The following is a 27,101-nucleotide window of genomic DNA, read 5'->3' as shown; positions in this document are numbered from 1 at the left end:
GCGTTAAATGGTTAAGGTTAGGGTTAGGGTATGGTTGGGGTTAGTTTTCAGTGGTAAATGGCCCTTGTGTGCACTGAGTGAAGGTTCGTTGCTAAGCTAATGCTAACGCGAAAAGTTGACGGCAACTTTGTGTTATTTTATTTTGAGAGGAGGAGAAGAGGAGCTTCCTGTGGAGCTCCACTATCATGGCATCGCCCATTTGTTTGCAGGTAGACCTCTCCTCCTCAACTCAAACGGAGTGTTTTTACTAACACTAGATCAAGAAGGACATTTTGTGGAGATAAAGATGTGTGCCGTGGTACCGCAGTGCCTCGGCACCTGGCAACGAGCTGAGCTGTGGTACCGAGCCATGGTACGCGGTGCCGTGCTGGGGTACCTGGCACCGAGCCGTGGTACCGCAGTACGTCGCGGCACCAGCCGAGGTGCCACGGTACCTCGAGGCATCAACCGTGGTGCCGCACCAGCCGAGGTGCCACGGTACCTCGCGGCACCAGCCGAGGTGCCACGGCACCAGGTGTCGGTGCCGCAATATGCACTTGCTGTCTCTCAACAAATGGGCGATGTCATGATAGTGGAGCTCCACAGGAAGTTCCTCTTCTCCTCCTCTCAAAATAAAATAATTTTAGAACTTCTTGTAGCGAATATTCATCAAAAATGATATTGAATGTCAGGCAGTTGAACAATTCAACACCGTAATCACACAATTGTTTACTCGCACTGGTAGTTCACAAAGTTGCCGTCAACTTTTCGCGTTAGCATTAGCTTAGCAACGAACCTTCACACAGTGCACACAAGGGCCATTTACCACTGAAAACTAACCCCAACCATACCCTAACCCTAACCTTAACCATTTAACGCCCATGCCTAACCTTGAGCAGACACTGGAACCGTATTTAATCATTTAACTGCTTTGCAAACTATATTAATGGAAATATCTATATTTTAAAATAACTTTATTTTTTAGCGCACGACCTCCACTTCCGGTGGGGTACTTCCTTAGCATTAGCCACATTAGCCGAAAGCCTTAAAATTTTTCAGCCTATCCTTTTATTTTTTGTGGTGGCCTTAATTTTAAAGCAAGGCACCTTTCGGGTAAACAGCGCCCCCGTAATTGAAAAGGTGGATGATGTTTTTTTTTTTCTTATAGTGGATATTTTTTTTTGGGCTGCTCTCTTTTTTTTTCTCATAGTAGATAATTTTTTTCACCTGTTCTTTTTTTTTTCTTATAGTGAATAATTTTTTGGGCTAGTAGATAATTTTTTTTGCCTGTTCTCTTTTTTTTTCTTTTAGTGGATAATTTTTTTGGCTGGTCTCTTTTTTTTCTTATAGGGGATTTTTTTTTTTCATCTAGTGGATAATTTTTTTTGGGCAGTTCTCTTTTTTTTCTTATAGTGGATAATTTTTTTTAGGCTGTTCTCTTTTTTTCTTGCAGTAGATAATTTTTTTGTCTAGTGGATAATTTTTTTAGGCTGTTCTCTCTTTTTTTTTCCTTATAGCTGATAATTTTTTTGGGCTGTTTTTCTCTTCTTTTTTTTTCTTGTAGTAGATAATTTTTTTCATCTCGTGGATAATTTTTTTAGGCTGTTCTCTTTTTTTTTCTTATAGTAGATAATTTTTTTCATCTCGTGGATAATTTTTTTAGGCTGTTCTCTTTTTTTTCTTGTAGTAGATAATTTTTTTCATCTAGTGGATAATTTTTTTTAGGCTGTTCTCTTTTTTTTCTTGTAGTAGATAATTTTTTTCGTCTAGTGGATAATTTTTTGGCCTGTTGCACCTCTGGGCCACCGTATAACAGGAATCAAGTCACAAGTTTCATAAAGTTTCATAAACCTATTTTGGGTGAGAACTGTATAAAAAATCAACTGATAAAGTCACAAAAATGTAATCAATTTTGTGAGAAGATCAAATTTTTCAAAATCAAATTAGCAAAAAAAAAAACTGACCTGATTGAGAAAAACAGATGTCATTTTTGGATTTAGCGGTGCAAAATGGTCCTAGGTACATAGGTACATCCTGGGGGGAAATATGTCTACATTTCTCTTTTATTATTGGGTGTAAAAAGCTGGCACAGTGCCAGGTACCAAAATAAACACAGTTTCACAGAAGAACCCATTTGTCAAATAAATATGTTTCCATACACACATACAGGGGTTGGACAAAATAATGGAAACACCTTCACCTCAAGATGATAATGCCCCAATCCATACAGCTAGAATTGTTAAAGAATGGCATGAGGAACATTCTAATGAAGTTGAGCATCTCGTATGGCCGGCACAGTCCCCAGACCTCAACATTATTGAGCATTTATGGTCAGTTTTAGAGATTCAAGTAAGACGTCGATTTCCACCGCCATCGTCTCTAAAAGAGTTGGAGGGTATTCTAACTGAAGAATGGCTTAAAATTCCTTTGGAAACAATTCACAAGTTGTATGAATCAATACCTTGGAGAATTGAGGCTGTAATTGCCGCAAAAGGCGGACCTACACCATATTAAATTATATTTTGTTGATTTTTTAAGGTGTTTCCATTATTTTGTCCCTGTACATATAACAGGGGCTAACATTGCTGGCTGGTGAAAACAAGTTAAAGTTCATTTAAAACCATTGGATTCAGCTCCAGAAGCCCCTGCGCCCTCTATTTGTTGATTTAATAAAGAAAGGACATGTAGCTACTCTTGCTTTTCTTTGGTACCATATAGCTATAACACATTCTGTAAAAACTGAGAAAAATGTGTTCCATCAGTAAGAAATCATTTGAATCATATGTTTCACAACAGACTTTTAAAAGGTTCAGCTCATATACTGACAGCCAAAAGAAACTTTGAGGTAGAAATGTCTGCATATTTCTACTTGTAGGGGGGTTGTAATTATTCATTGTGGATTTATTGATAACTTAGTGCTCGGGTAGTTGAGATAATGATGAGTTGTCATGTTGTCACGGTTCATTGTACATGTGTTGGTCTCTTTGCAAAAGTGGACCAAATACACATTGAGCAATACTCAGTGGGTATGTGCACAATTTGAGGATTGGTTTTGACGGCCTATATAAAGGCCCAAAAAAGGCCACCATTGTTAGTCCAGTGAACGGCATCATGCCACATCTATCACCTGAACAACGTCTATGGGCACTGGGTATGGTGGAGGCCGATTTCAGCTACAGTGATATAGCCAGGCGTATGGGCTGTTCCCAACCCACAATCAGAAACCGGGTTGAACGCCACAGCACCACAGGCTCTGTTGACGATAGACCGCGTCGCCGCCTGCATCGAAGCAAACGGAGGCCATACCCGGTATTGACTGTTGTGACTTTGTGTTTGGCAGGTGCCATTTTCTTTTGTTAAGTTTTTTGTTTTGAAATTATTCATGAAACTTCAGTTTTTTGTTTCTGTATGCCAATATCCTAAATAAATGATTCATATGAGAAAATTCCAGTTTAGGGTTTCAAAATAAAAATTATGTTGAAAAATACGGTCTCAAAGTTTTCATTGACTGTGAGTGTATATTGTGTTGAGTTCACTGAGATTCCAGACAGCCTGTAGTGACAATTGTGATCACAAACCACAAAGTGGTGGAAAATGCCCGATCAGCGAGAAACAAGCACATGGAGATGAAAATTTAAAAAAGGGCATATTAAGAAAATGTACAAAGGCCGGGAATTTACACATTACAAATATTACTTTCATACTTTGAGACTTCTACTCTCCCTCTCAATTTGTCATTTTTGTTTTAGACGTTTTTACTATTTTGGCACAAAACAGGTCCCACAGACACTGAAGTCAAAAAGAGCTGAATAAGTTTCTAAAGCGTCTAAAACCACCATAAGGGTCTGAATCTGAGTGGCCCCTTAGTGTTTTGATTCATTTCCTGATTTGCAGTCCAGTCTCATCATTCACTTGTGTAATTCTGCAAATGAAGCAACACTCTGTGACATAACAGAATGAGGGCTGTGGTTAGGTAATCCAACTGGATGTGGTTTGCTTGGTCATGATAACACACACACACACACACACACACACACTGCTGGTTTTTAGGACATGATGCTTGATGCTCCACACTACCTCAGTATTGTGTTACTCCTTTCATTACTGCTGACTAACTCTTCGTCTCGGGCTTGAATGACAGCAGCAGGGTGCGTGGAGCGGGGCAGTGTCCATCCGTGTCGGGTTATTTGGTACAGAGCAGCCTGGGAAATCTGGGCCAGCTGAACCCGATCCCTGAAACAGAGCCTAGTGCTGCTGGCTCTGGTGTTATACATCGTCCAGCATCTGGCACTCGCAGGCGAGAATGACACTGTTGACATTAAAGGTCAAAGAGCACTGGGATGCAAAGTGGGGTTTGCTAACAGAGATAAAGTCTTAATAATCTCCTTTACACTTTTATTACTTTGGAATGAATGTTTTTAATGTATCCACTAAAGGGCAAACAACCACTGCTTTACAGTGTGGAGGTGTACTGTAAACCAGTGTTTTTCAGCCTTGGGGTCGGGACCCCATGTGAGGTTGCCTGGAATTCAAATGGGGTCAACTGAAATTTCAAGTAATTGCTAAAGAAAACCCCAAAAAACCTACTAATAAAAAATATATGGTGAGTTGAGAGAGATAATCACAATCCATAAAAGACATGACAAACTGTGAAGCTGAAACTGAAGAACTGTGGTTCTGTTTATCTGTCAAATGTTCATTGTGGTCGGCTTCAGATGCTGCAGCTCTTTCATAATTCATAGTTTGAGTTCTTGTTTGTTCAGTATTAACTGTCAGCCTTGTAAATACAAGCTGGACAAAAAGTCAAAATTATGAGATTTAAAATTCTAAATTAAGAGATAAAAAGTCAAAATTAAGAAATAAAAAGTCAAAATTATGAGATTGCCTATAAAGTTGACATTTTTGACAAATTGCAGCACTTTATGGCTCAGAAGGTAGAGTGGGTCGTCCAATGACTGAAGGGTTGGTGGTTCGAATCCCGCTCTGTCCCAGTCATGTGCCATTGTGACCTTGGGCCAGAAACTTCACCCACCTTCCCTCAGTGTCACTAACACTGGTGTGTGAACGCTCGGTGGTGGCCGTTTGGTGCGTATTGGCAGCCACACTTCTGTCAGTCTGCCCCAGAGCAGCTGTGGACACAGATGTACTTTAACACCACCAGAGAGTGAATGTGAAAGGGAATGAAGAATGGATCCATAATGTAAAGCACTTTGGGTGCCTTGAAAAGCGCTATAGAAATCGAATCCATTATTATTATTACTTTAGACATGGGTTTACCACAAATGAAATGCTTGATTTGCTTACAGTTTCACATGGAGTTGTATAGAGGGAATGCACATACGTCACTTCCCCCCTGGGCCACGCCCCTCTAAGTCAGACTGAGTGGCAAAAACAAACCAGCTCTACATGACGGAGCATAGCAGTAACTACAGCTAGACCGGGAAAAATGTGGAATATATGAAATTAAAGACAACTGGACTGGGCATGGATCCGTAAGCTACCAAACAACAAGTGGTCTATGAACATTGGTATGTGGACAGAAATCAAGTATCCTGACATTTATATGAAACTGATTTCAACGCCGGGAAAATCCACAATGCAAAGGCTGAAAGCATACAAAAGACAAAGAGTTGTTGACATCCTGGTCATGGTTAATTAGAGGATTCCAGCTGGTGAGCGCTTTCAATTCAACATACTATTGTTTTGGAGGTTTTCTGTCAGTGCTCACAGTTCACTACTGATTTACTGGAGTTGAACCCTTAGTACTGACCCAAGTGAGAGGATGATCTACTGGTACTGTGGAGATTTAAGGAGAGTTCACATCAAATACTTGATACAACACAGCTACGACAGCTTTGTGCTAGAGTACCCCCTTATTTGGAAAACTAGGTTAGCCTCAGTTTAAGCTAGTTTACAAATTATGTAGAACACAAGGTATCACAGATTCTTATCACAGATTCTTCCAGGATTATCTCTGGACCTGCTGCAGTGGTCCTGCCTCTTCCCTGCCCTCATCATCACCACTCACTTATCCTCCCCCTCTCCCCCAGTCTCTATCTCTATCGCTCTCTCTTTTTCTCTTGCTTAATCCTCTCTCTTTAACCCCAACTGGTCCAGGCAGACGGCCATACTCCAGGAGTCTGGGTCTGCTCCAGGTTTCTGCTGTTAAAGGGAAGTTTTTCCTCGCCACTGTCACCAGTCACAAGTGTTTGCTCCTGGAGGATTCTGTTGGGTTTCTGTAAATTGGCTTAGAGTCTGGTTTTGACCAACTCTATATATAAAGTGTCATGAGATAACTTTTTTGTGATCTGGCGCTATATAAATAAATTTGATTGTTTGAGTGATTTAATTGGTTTTCCCCTGTAAGTCGCTTTAGAAAAAAGCGTCTGCCAAATGCATAAAAATAAACAAGGTTCAGAATCACACAATTGAAGACAAAAACGTTTCAGTTATGAAATATAGAACTAAATGACAGATGCTAACATTAAGAGCTTTACTAAAAAGTAACATTAGCCAAAACGATATGTAATTTAAGATATGATTTTACGCAAGAATACAGCATAAATTAACATTACCTGACACGAAATGGCAACCACAAATCCAGGTTTGGTTGCCTGGATTCCAGTTATTTCTACGAATTGCAGCGATCCATCTGCTTCTTCTGTCTTTGGCTTTAGGTCACCGCTAAAACGATAGCTCCAAGTGCTTTTTAAACCTATTTGTGGAATCAATGGCACAACAGCTCTGCCCCATTTTTTTGGTTGCTCTAAAGTTTTCGTAGTATTCAAGCCAAAACCGCTACTCATCTCCCTCTTTCTGCCACTCAGTGGGCGTAACCACGGTGACTTCTGCTAGCGGTGACGTCACGTACATAACCTCTATTAAGCGAACGTAAACTTGAGAGGTTTTTAAGCAAGAAGGTGCTGGTTCAGGGCCAGACCAGTGAGAAGTGGCCTTCCCACTCAAGCAACCGGAGCATATGTTTGTTGGTATGTCAAAATTTTGACTTTATATCTCATAATTATGACTTTTTATCTCGTAATTTAGACTTTTTGTATCTCGTAATTTTGACTTTTAAATCTCATAGTTTTGACTTTTTTTTTTTTTTTTTTACTGGTGGAAATGGGCTTCCAAAAGAGCTGGTGGACCTGTGTCAGGTTTTTTTTTTTCTTTTTTACTGAAAATCCAAATGGCACTCCTTCTGTTCCATACTGTTGCAGCTATAGAGGTGTACACATGGAGTTGGCTAATGTCAACTAATAACCAAAACTCAGCACTTATGTTACATGGTAAATGATGTAACATTTCAAATGCTGAGGTGCTTTATTTATGGTATAACTTTTTTTTCCCTTGGAAAACAGCTCTACTGTAGCTGTAGTGAGACATTATTTAAGGATTTTGCTATGCAACTTTTTCATTGAGTTTACAGGGCCTGTTAGCATGACTTAGCTACATAGCAACTGTTAGCATGAATTTGGTATTGCATTACAAGGCCAGTCAGTTAGCCTGCTAATATGTATATTCCATGAAGGTGACATTACTGTTCTCAGACACAACATCGCATAAAGGTTTTAGCATACCACATACTAGTTAGCAGTGTGACCAGTGTTTTCAAACTATGAACTTCAAGCTACAAACTGATTGGACTTTATGTATTTATCATATTTTAATTGTGTTTTGTTTGTATTTTATTGTGTTTTTAATGGTATTTTAATTGTATTTTATTTGTACTGTTTATTTGCACTTTGCACTGTAAAGCATTTGGTGACTCTGTCTGTGAAAAGTGCTCTACGTATAAATAAAATTTACTTACTTACTTGCGGTGAGTTAGCCACAGAATTAGCATTAGCTTTACACATCATTTTTGTGCTTCCATAGTTCCACCCACTTAACCAAATATGGTGCCTCCTCAAAGTAATGATGGTAAGGGCAAGAAAGGAAACATAGAGCTTCTGCATGAAGAAAAGAAGGTTTTCAGGAAAGGATTATGGATAATATAACCTATCTATAAATGAGGAGATATCATCCTGTGTAGATTATGTGCATCATGAAAAAAAAAAAAAAAATCATGTCTATGTTACAAAACCGTTTTAATCACAAACATTTTTCAGACACATTTATTGATGGAGACATGCAGAGGATAAGTCAGTCAAAGTGAGGTGCAGTATGCATGACACTGCAAACGCCTGTAAAACATCATACAAACACGTTTACAGGAACCTGAGAGGGATGACCTGCAACACCTCTTTCTCATTAGTCAAAGTCACACCAGAGGAGGAGCACCACAGGTTCGATGCAGGACTGTGCAGGTTCTGCAGCTGATGACATTATCATCAGTAATCATAAAAAGTACAAAATCAGCAACTTATACCCAGAATTTAGTAAACGCACAGTGCCAGCTCTGAGAACAAACTCAAGCAGGAAAAAGAAACATAAGGGCTTTAAAACAGACTATTATTACTATAAACAATTTAATATAGAGGTAACAAAAAATCTGTATTTACATTCTGTTTTTACGATGAAATATAACTGGAAAATAAAAAAAAATAAAATTTCTCTGCAAAAATCAAAATCTTCTCAAGTGTATTTTTCTCATTTCTCGTCAAAATATCTCATCACACTTAAAATAAGACATAATCACCTTAAGAGTAACTTTTCAGTGAGATATAAGAGCTGATTTTTAGACAATAGATCTGGAAAATCTTATTTCAAGAAGTCTTACCAAGATAATTTTCATGTGTTCCATTGGCAGATTTTTTGCTTGAATTAAGTAAAACAATCTGCTAATAGAACAATACACATGGTAAGATTTTGATTTTTGCAGTTTAAAATAAAATAAAATAAAATATAAAAAAAATAGGCCCACAAACATTGAGCTCAAATGTGATGTCTCTACTGGATAAGAGTACAGTATGAATTCTTTTTGAGAACTGTATTGGAGCACTTCCCATATTGACAGGTGTGACTATAGTTTTTCCAATTGTACTGCTTACATTTCAAGTACATTTTTCCAAAAGAATTGTAATGTGTACCTATTACCGCACACCCATGTAGTTCAAATTATGAACACTGTCGTTAAGAATCAGAAACTGTTAGAAACACATCACCTCTAATATTTTTAACAGGCCAAAAGTGTTTGGGTTTGTTTTTCTGCAGCTTCCTGGTAAAACTGTGCCCGAAATAAACCATAACAGGGTCATTGGACTGAACTGGTACAAACTCCTGCATCACAACCAAACATATTTAAAAAGCACAGATGTATGCAAATCTTAGATGCTTAGTATGATCCTTAAATTATTTATTGACCCTTAAAATATAAAATCAAGCAAACATTTTTGGGTGTTGATGGAGAAGATGTAGTTTCTGTGTGTGTAAACCTATTCAGAACTGTGCAAGCCAATCATGCACTCAAAATGATGTCAAATTATTGCTATCATCAAGGGAACTTCATGCTAAATGATAATTTTGAAAACCCTTATTTTGAGTTTTGATAAATAACAGATTTTAGTGCACATCTAACATTTGTATATTTCTGAATATATTTTTTAGTTGCAGAAGAGTCATTTGAACCAGTCTGGTACAACAGTAATAATTACACTTGACTCAGTCTTGTTAGTAACAAAAATCAATTTAAATCAAAGTGCAGCGATGTGGTCATAAGCTCTTTGTTTTGAATGTGTCACTGACACGACTATATCAGAATCCATCATGGATGTATTCCTGTAGACCCCAGTGTCCACTGTAATATATGAAAGCTTGTAACCACGGTTACGGTCCACAGGTGACGCAGCACTGCCTTTGGACTGACCTGAGAGCACAGCGGCCCAGCAGCTTCAGTTTATCACAGAAGCGTGAGGACATGGTGTTCTTCCTACAAACTGGGCCTGTATGAGACAGAACACAGCGTAGGTCACAATGTTTGAATTCAGATGTTTGTCACAAAAAAGGAAAGAGACATAATTTACACCTGGTATTTAAATACGTTAAGAATGGAGGAGGGTAATCATCTGAAGGCACATTGTCTACAGACCTGAGGTCAGTGAAAACCAATCCATTCAACATTCTCATATACGTAACTACATTATCACTTCCCTCTGACCTCTGACCCCAAAACCTCCCAGCATTCATGCATAACCTGATGAAAATGAAAAGAAATGAATGAAAGAAACAAGATGCTTCCTAGCTTTATGTGGTGACCATTCCTACAGAAACAGGCAGTGGTGGAGAATCCCAGCTCCATAAAGTCAAAGTCCTGCCAGGTATTTGTTCCACCCTGTCACTGAACCAGCCCATTTTGATGAGCCCACCTCCAGATGAAGGGATAATTAGTGGAATCACCTCAGTCAAGTGAACAGGTAGGACCAATACATGGCAGGACTTTGACTTTATGGAGCTGGGGTTACCCACCACTGGAAATAGGTCCATTTACAAAGTTATTTCAAAGGAAAAGTTAGAGCAGGATGTCAGTGTACTTCCAATGAAAAACTAAAGCATCTATAGCTGGCATAAAACTAAAGACAATGAGAAAATATGATAGTAAAAGAAAGTGATATCCTCTCATCTGATGCTGTTATTGTCAAATCTGCTGCTGTTTTGTTCCATTATTCATCTCATAAGTGTCACTGTATTCACTAATGATGCTATTGTTCATAGATTTGAAATATACCTTTTATATTCTATTATTGTTTATCCTTTATACCACTTATCTATTCTTATTCTATTTTTGAATCTTTTTTTAATTGCATGGCATAATAACAAGGTGAGAGTGAAATGGTATCTCAATTCTCTGTATGTCCTGTACATCTACTGAATTGACCAAAAAAAAAACAAAACCTCAGAATCTTTTGATTAAGGTGAGTAATCCTACTAATTGCCTTATTAATTGATTTATTGATTTATTTTGCACATACACTACTGGTCAAAAGTTTTAGAACACCCCAATTTTTCCAGTTTTGTATTGAAATTCAAGCAGTTCAAGTCCAATGAACAGCTTGAAATGGTACAAAGGTAAGTGATGAACTGCCAGAGGTAAAAAAAAAAAAAGGTAAGGTTAAACAAAACTGAAAAATAATGTACATTTCAGAATTATACAAAAAGGCCTTTTTCAGTGAACAAGAAATGGGTTAACAACTTAAAGGAGTTCTGCAGCAATGGAGGTTGATCAAGCCTCGAAAGTTGGTACTACCAATTCCTGCAGGTGTCCCAACGTTTGTGAATTCCTTCCAACCCCCTGTGTCTGCGTAAAAGTAGTGTTGAACACACTTTGGTTCATACCGTTGGGAGCATTATTTGAACAGTATTGTACTGCAGAAAGTAGTGTGTTACTATAAAAATGGAAAAGAGGAAAAGGCAATTAATGATAGAAGAGAGACAGACCATCAGAACACTTAAAAATGTTGGTCTGTCCTACAGAGAAATGTCCAAGAAAGTCCAGGTGTCAGTAAGTCCAGTTTCCTTCACCATCCAAAGGCACTCAGAAACTGGAGGAAATGCTAACAGGAAGAGGTGTGGCAGAGCCAAAGACACAACAGAATCAGAAGACAAGTTTATGACAGTCAACAGCTGGAGTGAGAGGAGACTCACAGGACAACAGCTTCAAGCACAGTGAAGATAGTAGTCGTAGTAAGCAAGTCTGAGTTTACACTGTGAAGAGAAGACTGAACAGTTGCAGGTTTGATCAGTCCATAACACCTTCTTCCAGTCTTCAGTAGTCCACTGGTGGTGTTTCATGGCCCAGGCAAGCCTCTTTTTCTTATTCTGAAGTCTCAGCAATGGCTTTCTGCTGCAACTCGACCCATCAAACCTGCGACTGGAAGTCTTCTGTTCACAGCTGAAACTCAGACTTGTTTTCTACGACCACTATCTTCACTGTGCTTGAAGCTGTTGTCCTGTGAGTCTCCTCTCACTCCAGCTGTTGACTGTCATAAACTTGTCTTCTGATTCTGTTGTGGCTTTGGCTCTGCCACACCTCTTCCTGTCAGCATTTCCCAGTCCAGTTTCTGAGTGCCTTTGGATGGTGAAGGAAACTGGACTTACTGACACCTGGACTTTCTTGGACATTTCTCTGTAGGACAGACCTACATTTTTGAGTGTTCTGATGGTCTGTCTCTCTTCTATCGTTAATTGCCTTTTCCTCTTTTCCATTTTTATAGTAACACACTACTTTCTGCAGTACAATACTGTTCAAATAATGCTCCCAACGGTATGGTACCAAAGTGTGTTCTAACACACTTACCTTTGTACCATTTCAAGCTGTTCATTGGACTTGAACTGCTTGAATTTCAATACAAAACTGGAAAAACTGGGGTGTTCTAAAACTTTTGACCGGTAGTGTATATATATCAATGTGATGTCCTAATTGCTAATCACTAATGCTAACCTTAAGATGGACTTGATCTCAATGAGGAGAATGAGAACGCATTAAAATATCAGGTGTGAACACAAAGGCACACTCAGATTTTCTACCAATTCTTTTTTTTACCTATCTGTCTATCTGTCTGTCTGTCCGTCTGTCCGTCCGTCCGTCCGTCCATCCATGGTTATTGTCCAGAAGATGTTAGCGTGTGCACATATACACGCATACCTGTGTTGGGTTTACATTCCTGTGTGTTGCACCTCCTGAGTGTATCTGGTTTAGGAATCTTTTCACAGAGGTTGTTTGGCATCACAGCTGAGTCGTCCACACTGACACAGTACATGTCCCGCTGCTGCTGACCGCCACCACAACTCACAGAGCACTGTAAAGTCAACACACACACACTTTAGTCCTGTTGTGTGACTACTGTCCCACCCTCCTCTGGGAAACGTGGACTAACCTCCCTCCAGTCGAGGGTCTTCCAGTGGGTGCAGGGCTTCAGATTACATGGCTCTGTACTGTTGGGCCTCACTGTGACACTACAGCGATGAGGCTCTGGACAGTACACCAGACGCTCCCTCATACCTTTACCACAGCTCCCAGAGCACTACAACACAAACCAACACCATGTCATCACAGAAAACACCTGTTTGAACTGCATTAATACAGGATGTGAATCAACAAATACCACAGTTGAGTGACAGTGATGATCTTTGCTGTGCAAATCATGTTGACTTCTTTAATCAACACATCAATCATATTCAATATAAAGTAAGGTCAGAAACAAATCCAGTCCAACAGAAATGCCTTAATATGAAGTTTTTTGTGTCATTTGGAATTCAATTTAAATGTTCAAATGAATTTCAAGTCTACAGCAAAACTCTGGATGAAAATTAGCTCAAAAAACAGCTCAAAGCTCAATAGCTATAAGTATTGTGCACTCTCCCTGCTAAGTAAACAATAAATAAAATTTTATTAATTTCATTTTTTGGCTGTAATATTGAGAAAACTCACTTTTAAAAAAATCCTATTTATTCAGTTTAAAATATTTTTTTTCCACTTTGAGATCTTTCCTTCAATTTAACATTGTATTTTTTTACTTTCAGACTTTAAACACCAATGTGGCATTATATACGCAATGGCCCAACAAGACGAGGCCCAATATTTAACAATAACATTGGCAGGAATTCTGTTGGAATTCCATTTATAACAAAATATATTGATAGTTCCAATATAGCATTCAATCATAACTGGCTGCATCTATGAAACTGGCCCCTAAAAAAAGGACATGTGGCTAAGAATTTAAACCAGATGTAGACTAATGTTATGAAGCAAGTTTGGAAGCATTTTGGGTCTGTTTTAAATATAAATATTTACTGAGATAAAAGAGAAACTATTTTTCAGATAAACATGTTTTTATATTATATTTAACTAGCGGTATTGTACCCGTGGTGCCATTGTACGATAGCGCCCTCCCATGGTGCAACAGCAGCATTGCACCTGTACGCCCTCCTGTGTTGCAACATCAGGACACGGGACACACGACGGACATCGGACACAGAACGTCCATTATAGTAGGATACAAAAATCTGTGTGTAACACGGTCAAAAGGACACAAAAATTACGTGCTACTTTTTACCTCCGCCAGGAGGTATTGTGATCACTTTGCTTTGTGTGTTTGTTTGCGTGTTTGTTTGTTAGCAGGATAACTCAAAAAGTTATGGATGGATTTTCATGAAATTTTCAGGAAATGTTGATACTGGCACAAGGAAGAAATGATTAAATTTTGGCGGTGATTCATGGGGGATGGGGGGGTGGGGCTGTCTTAGCGGAGGTCTGCACTCTCCAAGTGCTTTTCTTGTTTTTAAAATATCTTTTCATTCTCTCACAGGTACATTTTGGGAATCAAACTAATTATGCAAGGCAGAGTGTTTCACTAAAATGACCGCTGTTGCAAAATAATTTGTGATTTATTTGTGTTTAATTGGGCAGGTTCTGCACGTAACACCAGTGGACACGATGGGTTACATACGAAACCTGGAATGAGACTGAGATTCATGAAAAACTCACATGTCTGGGTTAGAAAAATCACTAGGATCATCAAATTTAACACAGTGTCTTTATTTGTAGTGCTCTATAAGACCATTTACAGCCATGTTTTCCAGATCAAATCCACTGACACTTAGGTAGTTTTTCATGTCCCAATTTTGGTCCTATTTTTAGCCCCAATATTTTATTAAAAATGCATTAATTTTTGGGATGGCTCAGAGCAAGAGTATAGTTTTTTTTGCGTTTATCTGAGGTCATCATTGGGTACATCCTGGGGGGATATAGGTCTACATTTTTCTTTTATTATTGGGTGTAAAAAGCTGGCAAAATGCCAGGTACCAAAATGTACCCAGTTTTATGGAAAGACCCATCTACACACAGGTATTTAAGGTCATTTTTAGTTTTGTTTTAAAGGCTGATACAAACCCTTAGAAACCCCTTGTATAATACTGTGTAGTAGTAGTAATATTTTGTGGTATTATTAAGAGCACCTACAGGCCCCCACGGTGATGTGGTCCAGGTCAGACAGGATTTGTGAGGGCAGGTCAAGGTGCTGATAGGTCTGCTGGACACAACCTGACAGTGGAAGGGTCTAAGGGGACGCTGACTCTGAGAATCGACACACTGGACGTCCCTGTACCTCCGTCCCACCACTGCACAACTCTCTGGACACTAAAAAAAGTACATGTTACGAGTACAAAATGCAACGCAAACAAACCCATTACAGTCATCTGGAAAAGTAACTAGTAATAAAATTATAATTACCGGTAAGTATTAAGTTTAATTAACAAGTAATGTGTGTAATTATGGTATTGGGTGACAGGAGGAACTCTAACATTACGCACCTTGCTCCAGCTGCCGCTCTGCCAGGCGGCGCAGGGTTGTAGGTGACATGTACGTGCAGGCTCAGGTCTCTGCGTGTTGGCACAGTCGTCTTCATTCTTTGAGCTGCATGTTACCGTTCTCCATATCGCACCGATACCACATGTGGTTGAGCACTGGCAAAGAATGACATTATTTTATATGGAAGAATACGGAAAAAATACAAAGATGGATACCGCTATGTAAAGTCTCTGATGCTTAATATTACAATCATGCAGAAGGTATATAACAAAAATGAACTGAATATGATTACTTTAAAACAGGGATGTCAAACTCATTTTAATTCAGGGGCCACATACAGCCTGGGCCGGACCAGTAAAATACTAATACTAATAATAATAATAATAATAATAATAATAGTTTTATTTATATAGCACCTTTTAAAAACAAAGTTTACAAAGTGCTTTTGACAGACAAAGCAGAGGGCACAACAGCAGGATACAAGATGCAAGTAAAAACACTAAAACAGAAGCAACACAATAGGAGAGATGTGTACAACAAACGCAAAAACATGACACTTTGAATAAATTAAGTGAATTGGAATAAAGAGGGCAGCTATGAAATCAATGTATAAATGAAGGAGTGAGATGAGACAACATCATGTATGAGAATATAAATTAATAATCAAACAGGATAAAATTCAAATTTAAAAAATTAAAAATTAAAAGGGACAAACATCACATAAAAGCAAGTCTATAAAAATGTATTTTAAGAAGGGATTTAAAAGACGTCACTGATTCCGCAAGCCTCATCTCCTCGGGCAGGCTGAATAGGATAAGAACTTACAAATAATGCCAACTCCAAAGTTTTCTCTCTGTTTTTGAGTGAAAAAAGTAAAATTCCTTAATGAAAATATTTACATCTACAAACTGTACATGAACATTACATGAACAAATATGAACCAGAAAATTCTTAAGAAAAATAAGTGCAATTTTAACAATATTTTGCCTTAGTTTATCATTTATACATATGCATCACAACATACAGATCACAGTGGATCTACAAATACACAAAACATTTAGTAACAGGCAGAATATTGTTAAAATTGCACTTACGTCTCTTAAGATATTTCAGGTTGTTCATATTTTGTTCAGGTTATTCACATTTTTTTTGTAAAAGGCTAAACTCCAAATGTAAACATTTTTGTGTAATTTTACCTTTTTTACACTAAAACAAAGGGGAAAAAAATGCGGCTTTCATTATGTATGGGTTAGTACAATAGTATTTTACAGGTCTGATCCACTTTAGATCAAACTGACCTAAAATGATTTTAACATCCTTGATTGTTAATATCTTCAGTGGAATATTTGCATTTCACAAATTCATCCTATGGGCCAGATTGGAGCCTTTGGTGGGCTGGTTTTGGCCCCCGGGCCACATGTTTGACACCTGTGCTTTAAAACTTTATAGTATGTTTTAGAGCTGAAACAATTAATTGATTAATAGACTCAAAAAAAAAAAAAATCGACACTTACTCCGTTAAACTTTTAACATTAACAAAAAAATGTGACATTATTTTTTTAAATTGTGAATGTGTTGAAGACTGCAGTGCACGTATTGTTTGTAGATGTCATCTCAACTTCTGTGTAGATATTTTTTATATATCCTATTACTTTTATACTTTTTGTGGTTGTTGTTTCAGCTGGTTCAGGAATAAAGGACAAGTGGTTTGTCATTTTTCACATTTTTACTTTTTTTTTTCGCTTATTCAAATAATCATTTAACCCATAAAGACCCAGTGTTGCTTTTGCGTCAGTACCCAAATGAATTTTTCTCTATATTTAACCTTCCTTAAGGGATTTATCACCATTTATTGAAATATTATCCTCTGTATTTCACATTTTTCATGGTAAATCCTGTATTTTCCTATATTTAATGTAGATGTTCATAAAAACTCAGAGTAAATCCAAACGTTATTATATCAAAACAGAGAAAACTGAAGAAAAAGTGACTTTTTCCAGCAAAACTCTCATTAATTGAACATAAACCCAGTGTGTCCATCCACTGTCATTGATCCAACTCCATGGGTTTTACTGGTGAATCAATGTTGTAGAAACTACGGAGCCTTTGAACGTCCAAATGGGTCATTTCTGATGACTATGAAAAGATGACAAACTGTATTTCACACCAATTATTAACATGTATTGATAAGATTATTGGATGGTTGGGTCGTTATGGATTAATCCTTTCGAAGAAAATACTCAATAAATTAATGGATTACAAAAATAATCAGCAGCTCTTGTATGGTTTCAAAAATCAGTAGCTGAAGGAGCTTTTTCTTAAGAACATTAGGTGGTAGATGGGACAACAGTTCCAACTAGATCCAACCAAAACAGTTTTTTTTTGTTTTTGGATCAAACAGAATTAATAATTAAGATGAATATAAGATAACATGCAAAGGTTTGTACAAAGAGACACAGCCCAAGTCAATGCAGAGTGAAACAGCATCAAACGTGGAATAAAAACATGATCCTTGATTTGGACTTTGAGGTTATCATGAGTTACTTTAACAGACAGTACACAACTATTTGCAACTAGAACGCTAAAAATGTCAAATGGAGCCAAATGATGAGATGGAAAATGGCCATAAAAGTTCACACCCACCTCACTCCAGTTTCCTACAACCCAGAACATCTCCATGCTGACTGGCTCTCTGGCCATCAGGTTGGTTTGGTCACTGGAAGATGTGTTCACAGATGTCTCTGAGCGCTGGTTTTGGCTCCTGGAATGACTATCTTTGGACCGGGAAGAAGAAGAAGAAGAAGAAGAAAGCTTTTTGGCACGAGTGGTTGAAGTTTTAGTTTTGGCTGTGACAGACTTCTTTGGTTTTATTATCTTGACGGTCGGCTGTGGCGCTGCTGTGCTGGAGGGTTTTCTCAGAGTGGTGGAGGGGGCTTTAGTTGGAGTGGATGGAGTCGTAGTGATCGGAGTGGTGAGGGGAACCCTGTGAGTCCGGTGGCTGGATGGACCACTGCCAGGGCTGGTGTTCAGGTGGATGCTTCTACTAGTGGTTTCAATAGTGTGTGTGGGGATGGGGGTGAGTGGTGTTGGGTGGACTGGAGATGCTTTCAGAGGAGTTTTGAGGGATGTCGCTGTAGTCACAACATCCAGGTCAATTATCTCCTCCTCTTCTGTTCTTCTATCCTCAACAATGTAATCATATCCTGGAGTATACATCACCACATTGGGTGTACTTCCCTCCTCTCCTTCATCCCTCTCTTCCACTTTTATCTTCTCTGCTTTTCTGTTTTTTTCAGATTTATTAGGGAAAATGTTCTCTTTCTTATCTAGTAAATCCCCTTTTTTCGTCAGGACAACATTGAAACCTTTATCACTTATGTGGGTAATTTCAGTCATTGTGGTTTCATGGGTTGAAGGGGACGTGGTGGAAGGGGAGGGGGCAGCTGAGGTCTGCCTGGTGGTTGTTTTCCTCCCTGCAGTAATGGCCACTGTGGGTGCAGCTGTGGTTGTGGTGTTCATGGGAGTCCTGGTAGAGGAAACTGGAAGCTGAGTGGGGTTACTCTTAGGGGGGTAAACACGGCGGTATTTAGGAGGAGGCCCGGGTCGTCTACGGAGACTTGAGTTAGGGCAGCTCTGAAGGCCGCACAGGGATCTGGACCGAGGTCTGGTAGCGAGGTCACAAGTCTTTTTGGGTGCAAGTGCACATGTGACGGTCCGTGAACGAACGCCACCTCCACATGTGACTGGACACTGCAAAAGAGATGAGAAAGAAATGGTCAGAAATAGAAGAATAGAAGAATGTACTGTAGCACTGGACAATGTAAGCACTCCATGACAGTTTAATAATGTGATGAAACCCAATACAGTCTTAACCTATCCAGAAAGGGTCTTTTAACAACCACTTAAAAGCTATTAGTAACTCTGCCTATTACCACCTGAAGAACATTGTTAGAATCACGGGTTTTCTGTCCAAACAAGACACAAAAAAACTTGTTCATGCATTCATTTTCAGTAGGTTACCACATCAGTCCAGTCCAGTCCAGTTCTGAGGTCTCTACACTGGCTCCCTGTCTCTCAGAGAATAGACTTCAAAATTCTCTTACTAGCATATAAAGCACTGAATGGTTTAGGCCCAAAATACATCATAGACCTTCTAGTCCAGTATGAACCATCCAGACCACTCAGGTCATCTGGTGCAGGTCTGCTCTGTGTTCCCAAAGTCAGAACTAAACATGGAGAATCAGCGTTCAGTTTCTATGCTCCATATATCTGGAACAAACTACCAGAAAATATCAGGTCTGCTGAGAGTCTGAGTTCTTTTAAGTCCAGGTTAAAGACTCACCTGTTCACTGCTGCCTTTGACTAAAAGGCTTTTGACTTTTTAAACTTTATATTCTCTTTGAAACTCTGCACTGCAACTCTTACTTTAATGTGTGTTTTTATTTTTATTTTATTCTTTTTTTTTTTTTTTTTTGATTTTATGTGTTGTTTTATTACTCGCTGTTTTTAATCACCTTTTACATGTTTCTTTTATAATGTTTTAAATGTGTTTCTTTTTGTTTCTTTTATTTCAATGTCCTGTGTGAAGCACCTTGAATTGCCTTGTTGCTGAAATCTGCTATACAAATAAACTTGCCTTGCCTTGCCAAGGTTAGATTATTGTAAAGGTGCCTTCACAGGTCGAAACAAAAAATCAATCAGACAGCCGCAGCTGATCCAGAATGCTGCTGCCAGAGTCCTGACTAATACCAAGAAACTGGACCACATCACACTGGTCCTCAGATCACTACATTGGCTTCCTGTGAGTCAGGATAGAGTTCAAAATGTGACTCCTGGTCTACAAAGTACTGAATGGCCTTGGACCCAAACACATCCTAGACTTGTTAGTTCCCTATGAAGCATCCAGAGCCTTGAGGTCATCAGGATTGGGTTTAATGTGTGTTCCCAAAATCAGAACCAAACAAAGTGAAGCAGCATTCAGTTATTCTGTTCCTCACCTGTGGAACAAACTTCCTGAATACCTGAGGTCAGCTCATTTAAATCAGGCCTGAAAACACTATGGTTTTCTGCAGCTTTCTCTTAAACTCTTAAATAATGTCTTTTAAATGAACTTTAAAATCACATTTTAATGCTGATGATTTTAATGTCTATTTCAATTTTAAGGTTAATGTTTTTAATATAATTAATGTCTTTTATTTTCACTTTCTCTCATCTTAAATGTATTTTTATGCCTCTCTTGTGATGCTTTTATGTTTTATTTAAAGCACTTTGAATGGTCCTGTACGTGAAATGGGCTATACAAATCAACTTGCCTTGCCTTGCCTTATAAAACTACATATTACACACACATTATTACTTTGTACCATTCTAACTGCAAAGTGATGCTAAGTTAACCCCTTACTGCATAAATGTATTCAAAATTATATAAAAAACAAGTAGTGTCAGGCACAACAAACCCCGCCCCTCGCACCTATTGTTGCTTATTTTGGTATCGATCCAGCTGATGTCATCATGTCTATGCATGTGCTAATGTCAGCATAGACAGCATAGACAAATTTCAGCCATTATAAGTAAATGGGGAAAAAAAGATGTTCAAATTTCATAAAAATTTGAACTTTGACCTACTTTTTCCAAAATGTAATCACATCTATTCTGGGTCATTGGCAAACTATAAACCTAATTTGGTATGAATTCAACCAATAGTTTTGCTGCTAAAGTGTAAACAAACAAACAAAGAAACAAACCGAACCAAAAACAATACCCCTTGCCTCCCTTTTGAGGGGCAGGGGAATAAATTATTTGTATTGTTACTATCGAGCAGACCATAAATTAAGTGGCTGTTGTTCAATCGAATACAGCACATAGAATAACTATGATGCAATTAGTGACATTAGGCATAATTCTCATAACAGTAATCAAACAACCTTTCCAGTCTCAGTTATGCTGATTGACATTTTATTGATGCCACTATTGATCAGGTCCTCTAGTAAACAATCCAAATGAAAAAATAAAGATGCAAAAATTGGTAGAACATCACAAAATGAACTACAAAAACACTTGAAGAGCGCAGACCTCTGCCAAGCCAGATCAGTCCCCCCCCCCCCGATCACCACCAAAATATAATCATTTGTTTCTTGTGCCAGTATCAACATTTCCTGAAAATTTCATCAAAATCCGTCCATAACTTTTTGAGTTATCTTGCAAACAAACACACAAACAGACAAACCCCGATGAAAACACAACCTCCTTGGTGGAGGTAATGACATTGTTACTGAAACATGGTGTTGAAACTGATCCATGAACGTCAGGGATCATAAATAACCAGGTAACACATGTATCTTCACTATGAGTGTTGAGCAGCACCTTATCACAGAAACAGTGGGATACTGAGGTATATTTACTGCAGCAGTCTATCAATCAATCAAACAATCAAATTTTTTTTACTCCGCCAAGTGTAATGGCAGAGGTAATGTTGGGGTTTGTCTGTCTGTCTGTCTGTCTGTCTGTCTGTCTGTTAGCAAGATAACTTCAAAAAGTTATAGACGGATTTTCATGAAATTTTCAGGAAATGTTGATACTGGCACAAGAAACAAATGATTACATTTTGGTGGGTGATTGGGGGGGGTGATCTGCCTTGGCGGAGGTCTGCGCTCTACGAGTGCTCTTCTAGTTTATATAGTGCCAAATCATAACAAAAGTTATCTTATGACACTTTGCATATAGAGCTTGAAAAATCCTGACTCTCTACAAGGGGTTAAAGCAGTAGTTCTTAAACTAGAACTGAATTGAGTCTAACCACTTAAACTTTCAGGCTTTAGAGTCAGTCATCCGATGAAATTAGCCAACTCCGTTTCTGAGCTTCAAAAGCACTTGGAGAGCACACAGACTTCTGCCAAGGCAGATCAGTACTCCACCCCCACCCCACCCATCAACATTTTCGGAAAATTTCATGAAAATCCGTCCATAACTTTTTGAGTTATCTTGCTAACAGACAGACAGACAGACAGACAGACTGACTGACAGACAGACAAAAACCCTGATGAAAACATAAACTCCGCCGTTTCATTTGCTGGAGGTAATGAACATCCTCAGTTGCCTACATCCATGATAACAGGTACAGAACCCTGAATCCAACAGAGAGGACTCAGCAACACTTCCTACCTAGTCCTTCATTGCCCCTCCTCTGCTCCTCTACAGCGGTAAAAGTGTGTAACACTGGATAGCCTTATCTTACAATTAGATTTAGCTACCATTAACAAACTGCCTCCAAAAACAAAACAGACATGTAAGCACAGAAGCACTTGTGAATCGTACATATTGAACATGCATTGGGTTCATTTCCTTTGGTTGTGAGACTCAAAAAGGACACTTGAACCCTTAAAGACCCAAACAACCACCGTCGACCAAAAAACCATCTACTGATCTAAACAGTTTAATACCTGTTGATCCACTAATCCTATCAATCCACATCAATAATTGGTGTAAAATACAATTTGTCATCCTTTCATGGTCATCAGATATGACCCATTTGGATGTTCAGAGGCTCCGTAGTTACCATGGAAACACCGTCATCTTCTACAACATTAATTCAACATTGAGAGAATTGCTGAAAAAGTCACTTTTTCTTCAGTTTTCTCTGTTTTGATATAATAACTTAATCCATTTTAATCTGAGCTTTAATGAACATCAGTGAATTAAATATAGGTAAATAATTGATTCACACTGAAAAATGCAAAATACTGAGGAGAATATAATAAAACATTCTGATAAATCAAAAAAAAAAAGAGAGAGAAAATATTCATTTGGGAGCTGCCACAAAAGTAGCACTTGGTGTCTATGGGTTAATAAAACCAGTAACAGGAGACTGGATGAACTTTTTCACCTTCTTTATTTGTAATGATTAACTTCAACTCTGGTCTAATGTGTGATCAAACAATCATGACATATACAGGGTTTCACTTCCCATTTATACGAAACTGAATTATTCACATGTATTGATGGGATCAGTGGTTAAACACTGATGAAACATTTTAGATCAGTCGATGCCGGTGGATGTTTGGGTCTTTATGGGTTAAACTGAACTGACAGTTACATGACTGGTAACACTACTTATTACTATTACTCACACAAATGATAAATATCCTCTGATCTGTAAGACTGAGGAAGAAAAAGAGGAAATCCACAGACTAAATCCAAAAGTCTCACCTCTTCCCACTCTCCAACGGTCCACTCCTGTCCACAGGGAATATCTCTGTTACATGGAACCACACGTTTGGGTTTGAGGAGATGTTTGCACTCAACAGGATGCAGAACAGTTTCCTCTCCTGACACCGTCCGGACACAAAGCACCGTCCGAGTCCGGACCCCGTCGGATCCACAGGTGGCTGTACAGTGCTGCCAGCCCCCCACCCACCACCTGACAAACAGCCCAATCACAAAAGAGGACAGAGGGTGAACTAGTTGTCCTTACAAAGTCAAAAACACCTGGTAGTTGCACTAAAAGGATCTGGAAAACATTTTCTGATAATGATTAGAGTTTTAAAATGCTGTTACTAATACACAAGTGTTATTTTGAGACTGTTATTAACAATTTTTTTTTTTACTTTAAGAAATAAAAGCTACTTTTGTCCAGGTCATCAGGACAAACACATTAATATATGAATAAACTGAATACAGGCTTCATTTGGATCATAGTCAATCCTACTGTTGATAAAAAGAATTCAAAACATAGTTCAGTAAACCACAAAACCTTAAACCTTTAAAGAACTCGGATGAAACAATAGATTTGTAAAATAAAAGCACTTTAATAAAATATTAAAAATAATGAACCCATAAAGACCTAGAATTATTTTTTATGGCGACTTCCAAATGAATGTCACTACATTTAACCATTACCTAGTGAACGATCACCATTTATTATATCAGTTATATTATTATATTATACCTTTTGCATTTTTCATCAGAGTGAATTCAAAAGTCATATCAAAACATGAGGAAAAAGTCATAATTTGCAAATACATATTTTTTTGTCTTTCCCATGTGATTTGTCACCATTTATTATAATACTACTTTGTATTTTCTTTAAATACTCTGTATTTTATATTCTTCACTGTTAATCATGCATTTTTACCTCTGCCAAATGAAACGGCAGAGGTAAAAATGGGTTTGTCTGTCTGTTTGTCTGTTAGCAAGATAACTCAAAAAGTTATGGACGGATTTTCATGAAATTTTCAGGCAATGTTGATACTGGCACAAGGAACAAATGATTACATTTTGGTGGTGATCGGGGGCGGGGAGGGGGGTTTGTTTGTTTGTCTGACTGTAGGCAAGATAACTCAAGAAGTTATGGACGGATTTGGATGATATTTTCAGGAAATGTTGATACTGGCACAAGGAACAAATAATTAAATTTAGTTGGTGACTGGGGAGGGGACTGATCTGCCTTGGCAAAGGTCTGCACTCTCCGAGTGCTTTTCTAGTTCTATATTTAAATTCCTGATCATGTAGATATTCATTAAAGCTCAGAATAAACTCAAAGGTTATATCAAATCAGAATGAGGAAAGGGCGAGTTTTTCAGCAAACGACACCATTAACTGAACATAAAACATCTACAGACTCCATGGGTTTTACTGGTGGATCAATGTTACAGATGACAATGGTGTTTCCATGTTCAGTACAGATAAAAAAAGTGAGAAACTGCATTTTATCTGAATCATTTCAATGTACTTATAGGATTAGTTAGATTAATTAGATTATAAAAGTTCTTAAACATTGTCATCATCAGTAGATGCTTATGGGGCTTTAAGGGTTAATGCAGTTAAATTATAAGGTAAGTGAACCTACTAAAACAAAAATAAATAAATAACAGTTAGTGAAACAAAACCTTCATGTTGCCCTTGGGGAAATTTTATGTTTTATTATTTTCTGCATGCTGTTCCAGGTTTCAGGTGCACAATAAACCAACCTGCTTTTTCAGAGATCAGTAATGTAATAAAATCATTCAAGCTTGTTGTAAAAGAGGCAACAAGAACAAATCGAGGTGATGTAAGGGGCAAGAAGGCAGTAAGAGCTGCTTATCCAGCCTTACAGAGGAGGAAGACCCTGAGGAGGTGGAGGGATATGAGGCCAAATCTGAACCAACCATTTGGTTTATCTTCCTTCACTGAAAGAAGATACTTATTGACTCATTTTTAACCCATAAAGACCCAAACATCCACTGTCGACCAAAACCACCAACTGATGGAACTGTTTAATACCTGGTGATCCACTGATCCATGTAACTAATTGGTGTGAAATAGTTTGTCATCTTTTCATGGTCATCAGATATGACCCATTTGGACGTTCAAAGGATCTGTAGTTACCGTGGAAACACCGTCATCTTCTACAACATTGATTCACCAGTAAAACCCATGGAGTTGGATCAACGACTGGATGAACACACTGGGTGTATGTATATTAATAAATAAAATTAACATACAAATAAAAAAAAAACCTACAAAATTATAATGTGGAAAACATAGGCAAAAAATGTCCTAAAGTAAAGAAAAAAAGGATAAAATAAGCAACAAAATGAACAAAAACAGTCAAAAACAAAGAATTAAATTAACAAAAAGAATAATATAACAATATAACTCATAACATGTACAAAATATGCCACAAACTGAACAAAATTGAAGAAACAAAATAATAAGAGGCAACAAAATGAAAACCAAATCAAATAATACAAAAATGAATCAAAATGAACAAAATGAATATAAAATGTTCTCACTTTTTCCTCATTCTGATTTGATATAACCTTTGAATTTACTCTGAACTTCAATGAACATCTACATCAGGGGTGGACAATCTGTGGCCTCAGGGCCACATTTGGTTTTCGGGCCCTTCTCAAGTGGCTCCATGTGGCTTTGTCAAGAAACATAACACTTTTTTTTTTTTTTAAAACCACATTCTGCTATTATTTTCACACCCATAAAGTTATTCTGATGTTATGCAGTTATAAAAATGTAGACCACACTCCAAATGAATCAAAAAGTAGTAGTAGTAAAAATAAACTACTTATTTTATGACACTGAAGGTATTCATCTGTTTACTTTTGCCAAAAAAGCATTCACCTACCAGTCAATGTTTGCTGCACAACACAATGATGACAAATTTCACTGTTTTTTTAGTTTACTTCTGTAATTTATTTGTAGTTCTGTACATGCACTGAAAGTATAGGTAAAACATATAAGGATATCTTTTGGCTCCAGGCAGATTTTTTTTTTATTTCTGTCCTAAAATGTGTCTTTAGATAGCAATGGTTGCCAACCCATGATCTACCTGATCAGTAAATTAAATGAAAGAAAATACATGATTTATGCTGATAAAATAGGACCAAGGCCAACGGCATATTTAAAGACATTAATTGACATTTGTTTGACCTTTCAAGGTCACTCAAGGTCAAAGGTCATGGTACCAAATGAAAGTCCATATGTGACTTCCTGTTCTGTTGCCAATAGTAATTATATCAGCATCTTCAACTGTTTTGAAGTTATATCACTTTGAAATGTGTCCTATTAAAAACCAATAGGGATTTTTAAAATTTTGAAAATTCATAAAAGATTCAAAAATCTATATTTCCCAAATCTTTGTACAAACTTGGTAGACCTTACCCCAAAGAAGTTCCACAGCAAATATCAAGTCACACTGATTGACCGTTTCAGAGAAGAAGATACTTGAAAAATGACGGACACCAACTGGTACCATTAGTCCATCAGACCGTTGGACAAAAAAATGTAAAATCAAAAGTATTTAAAGAAAATACTGAGCAGTTTTATAATAAACAGTGACAAATTACCTGGGAAAGAAAAAACAATTGAAAATTGAGGGTTAAAG

General features: G+C 37.8%; 1 protein-coding gene across 1 annotated transcript in view; it reads right to left on the bottom strand.

Annotated features, from left to right (window-relative positions):
* Positions 1-8,956: 8,956 nt before the first annotated feature.
* The window catches only part of LOC115426271 (A disintegrin and metalloproteinase with thrombospondin motifs 12-like), a 62,953-nt gene continuing 44,808 nt past the window's right edge, over positions 8,957-27,101 (bottom strand). Inside the window, exons 18-24 of the mRNA XM_030144269.1 lie at positions 23,432-23,642; positions 17,870-18,976; positions 15,229-15,381; positions 14,879-15,055; positions 12,795-12,941; positions 12,563-12,716; positions 8,957-9,863 (exon numbers count right to left, since the gene is read on the bottom strand). Coding sequence (XP_030000129.1) covers positions 9,748-9,863; positions 12,563-12,716; positions 12,795-12,941; positions 14,879-15,055; positions 15,229-15,381; positions 17,870-18,976; positions 23,432-23,642 — 2,065 coding nt within the window. The 3' untranslated portion in view covers positions 8,957-9,747. The remainder of the gene's footprint in view (positions 9,864-12,562; positions 12,717-12,794; positions 12,942-14,878; positions 15,056-15,228; positions 15,382-17,869; positions 18,977-23,431; positions 23,643-27,101) is intronic.

The sequence above is a fragment of the Sphaeramia orbicularis genome, chromosome 9, assembly GCF_902148855.1.
Source record: "Sphaeramia orbicularis chromosome 9, fSphaOr1.1, whole genome shotgun sequence".
In the NCBI taxonomy this organism is placed as follows: Eukaryota; Metazoa; Chordata; class Actinopteri; order Kurtiformes; family Apogonidae; genus Sphaeramia; species Sphaeramia orbicularis.
Note: the sequence above shows the minus strand (reverse complement) of the source record. Positions and strands in the feature narration are given on the sequence as shown.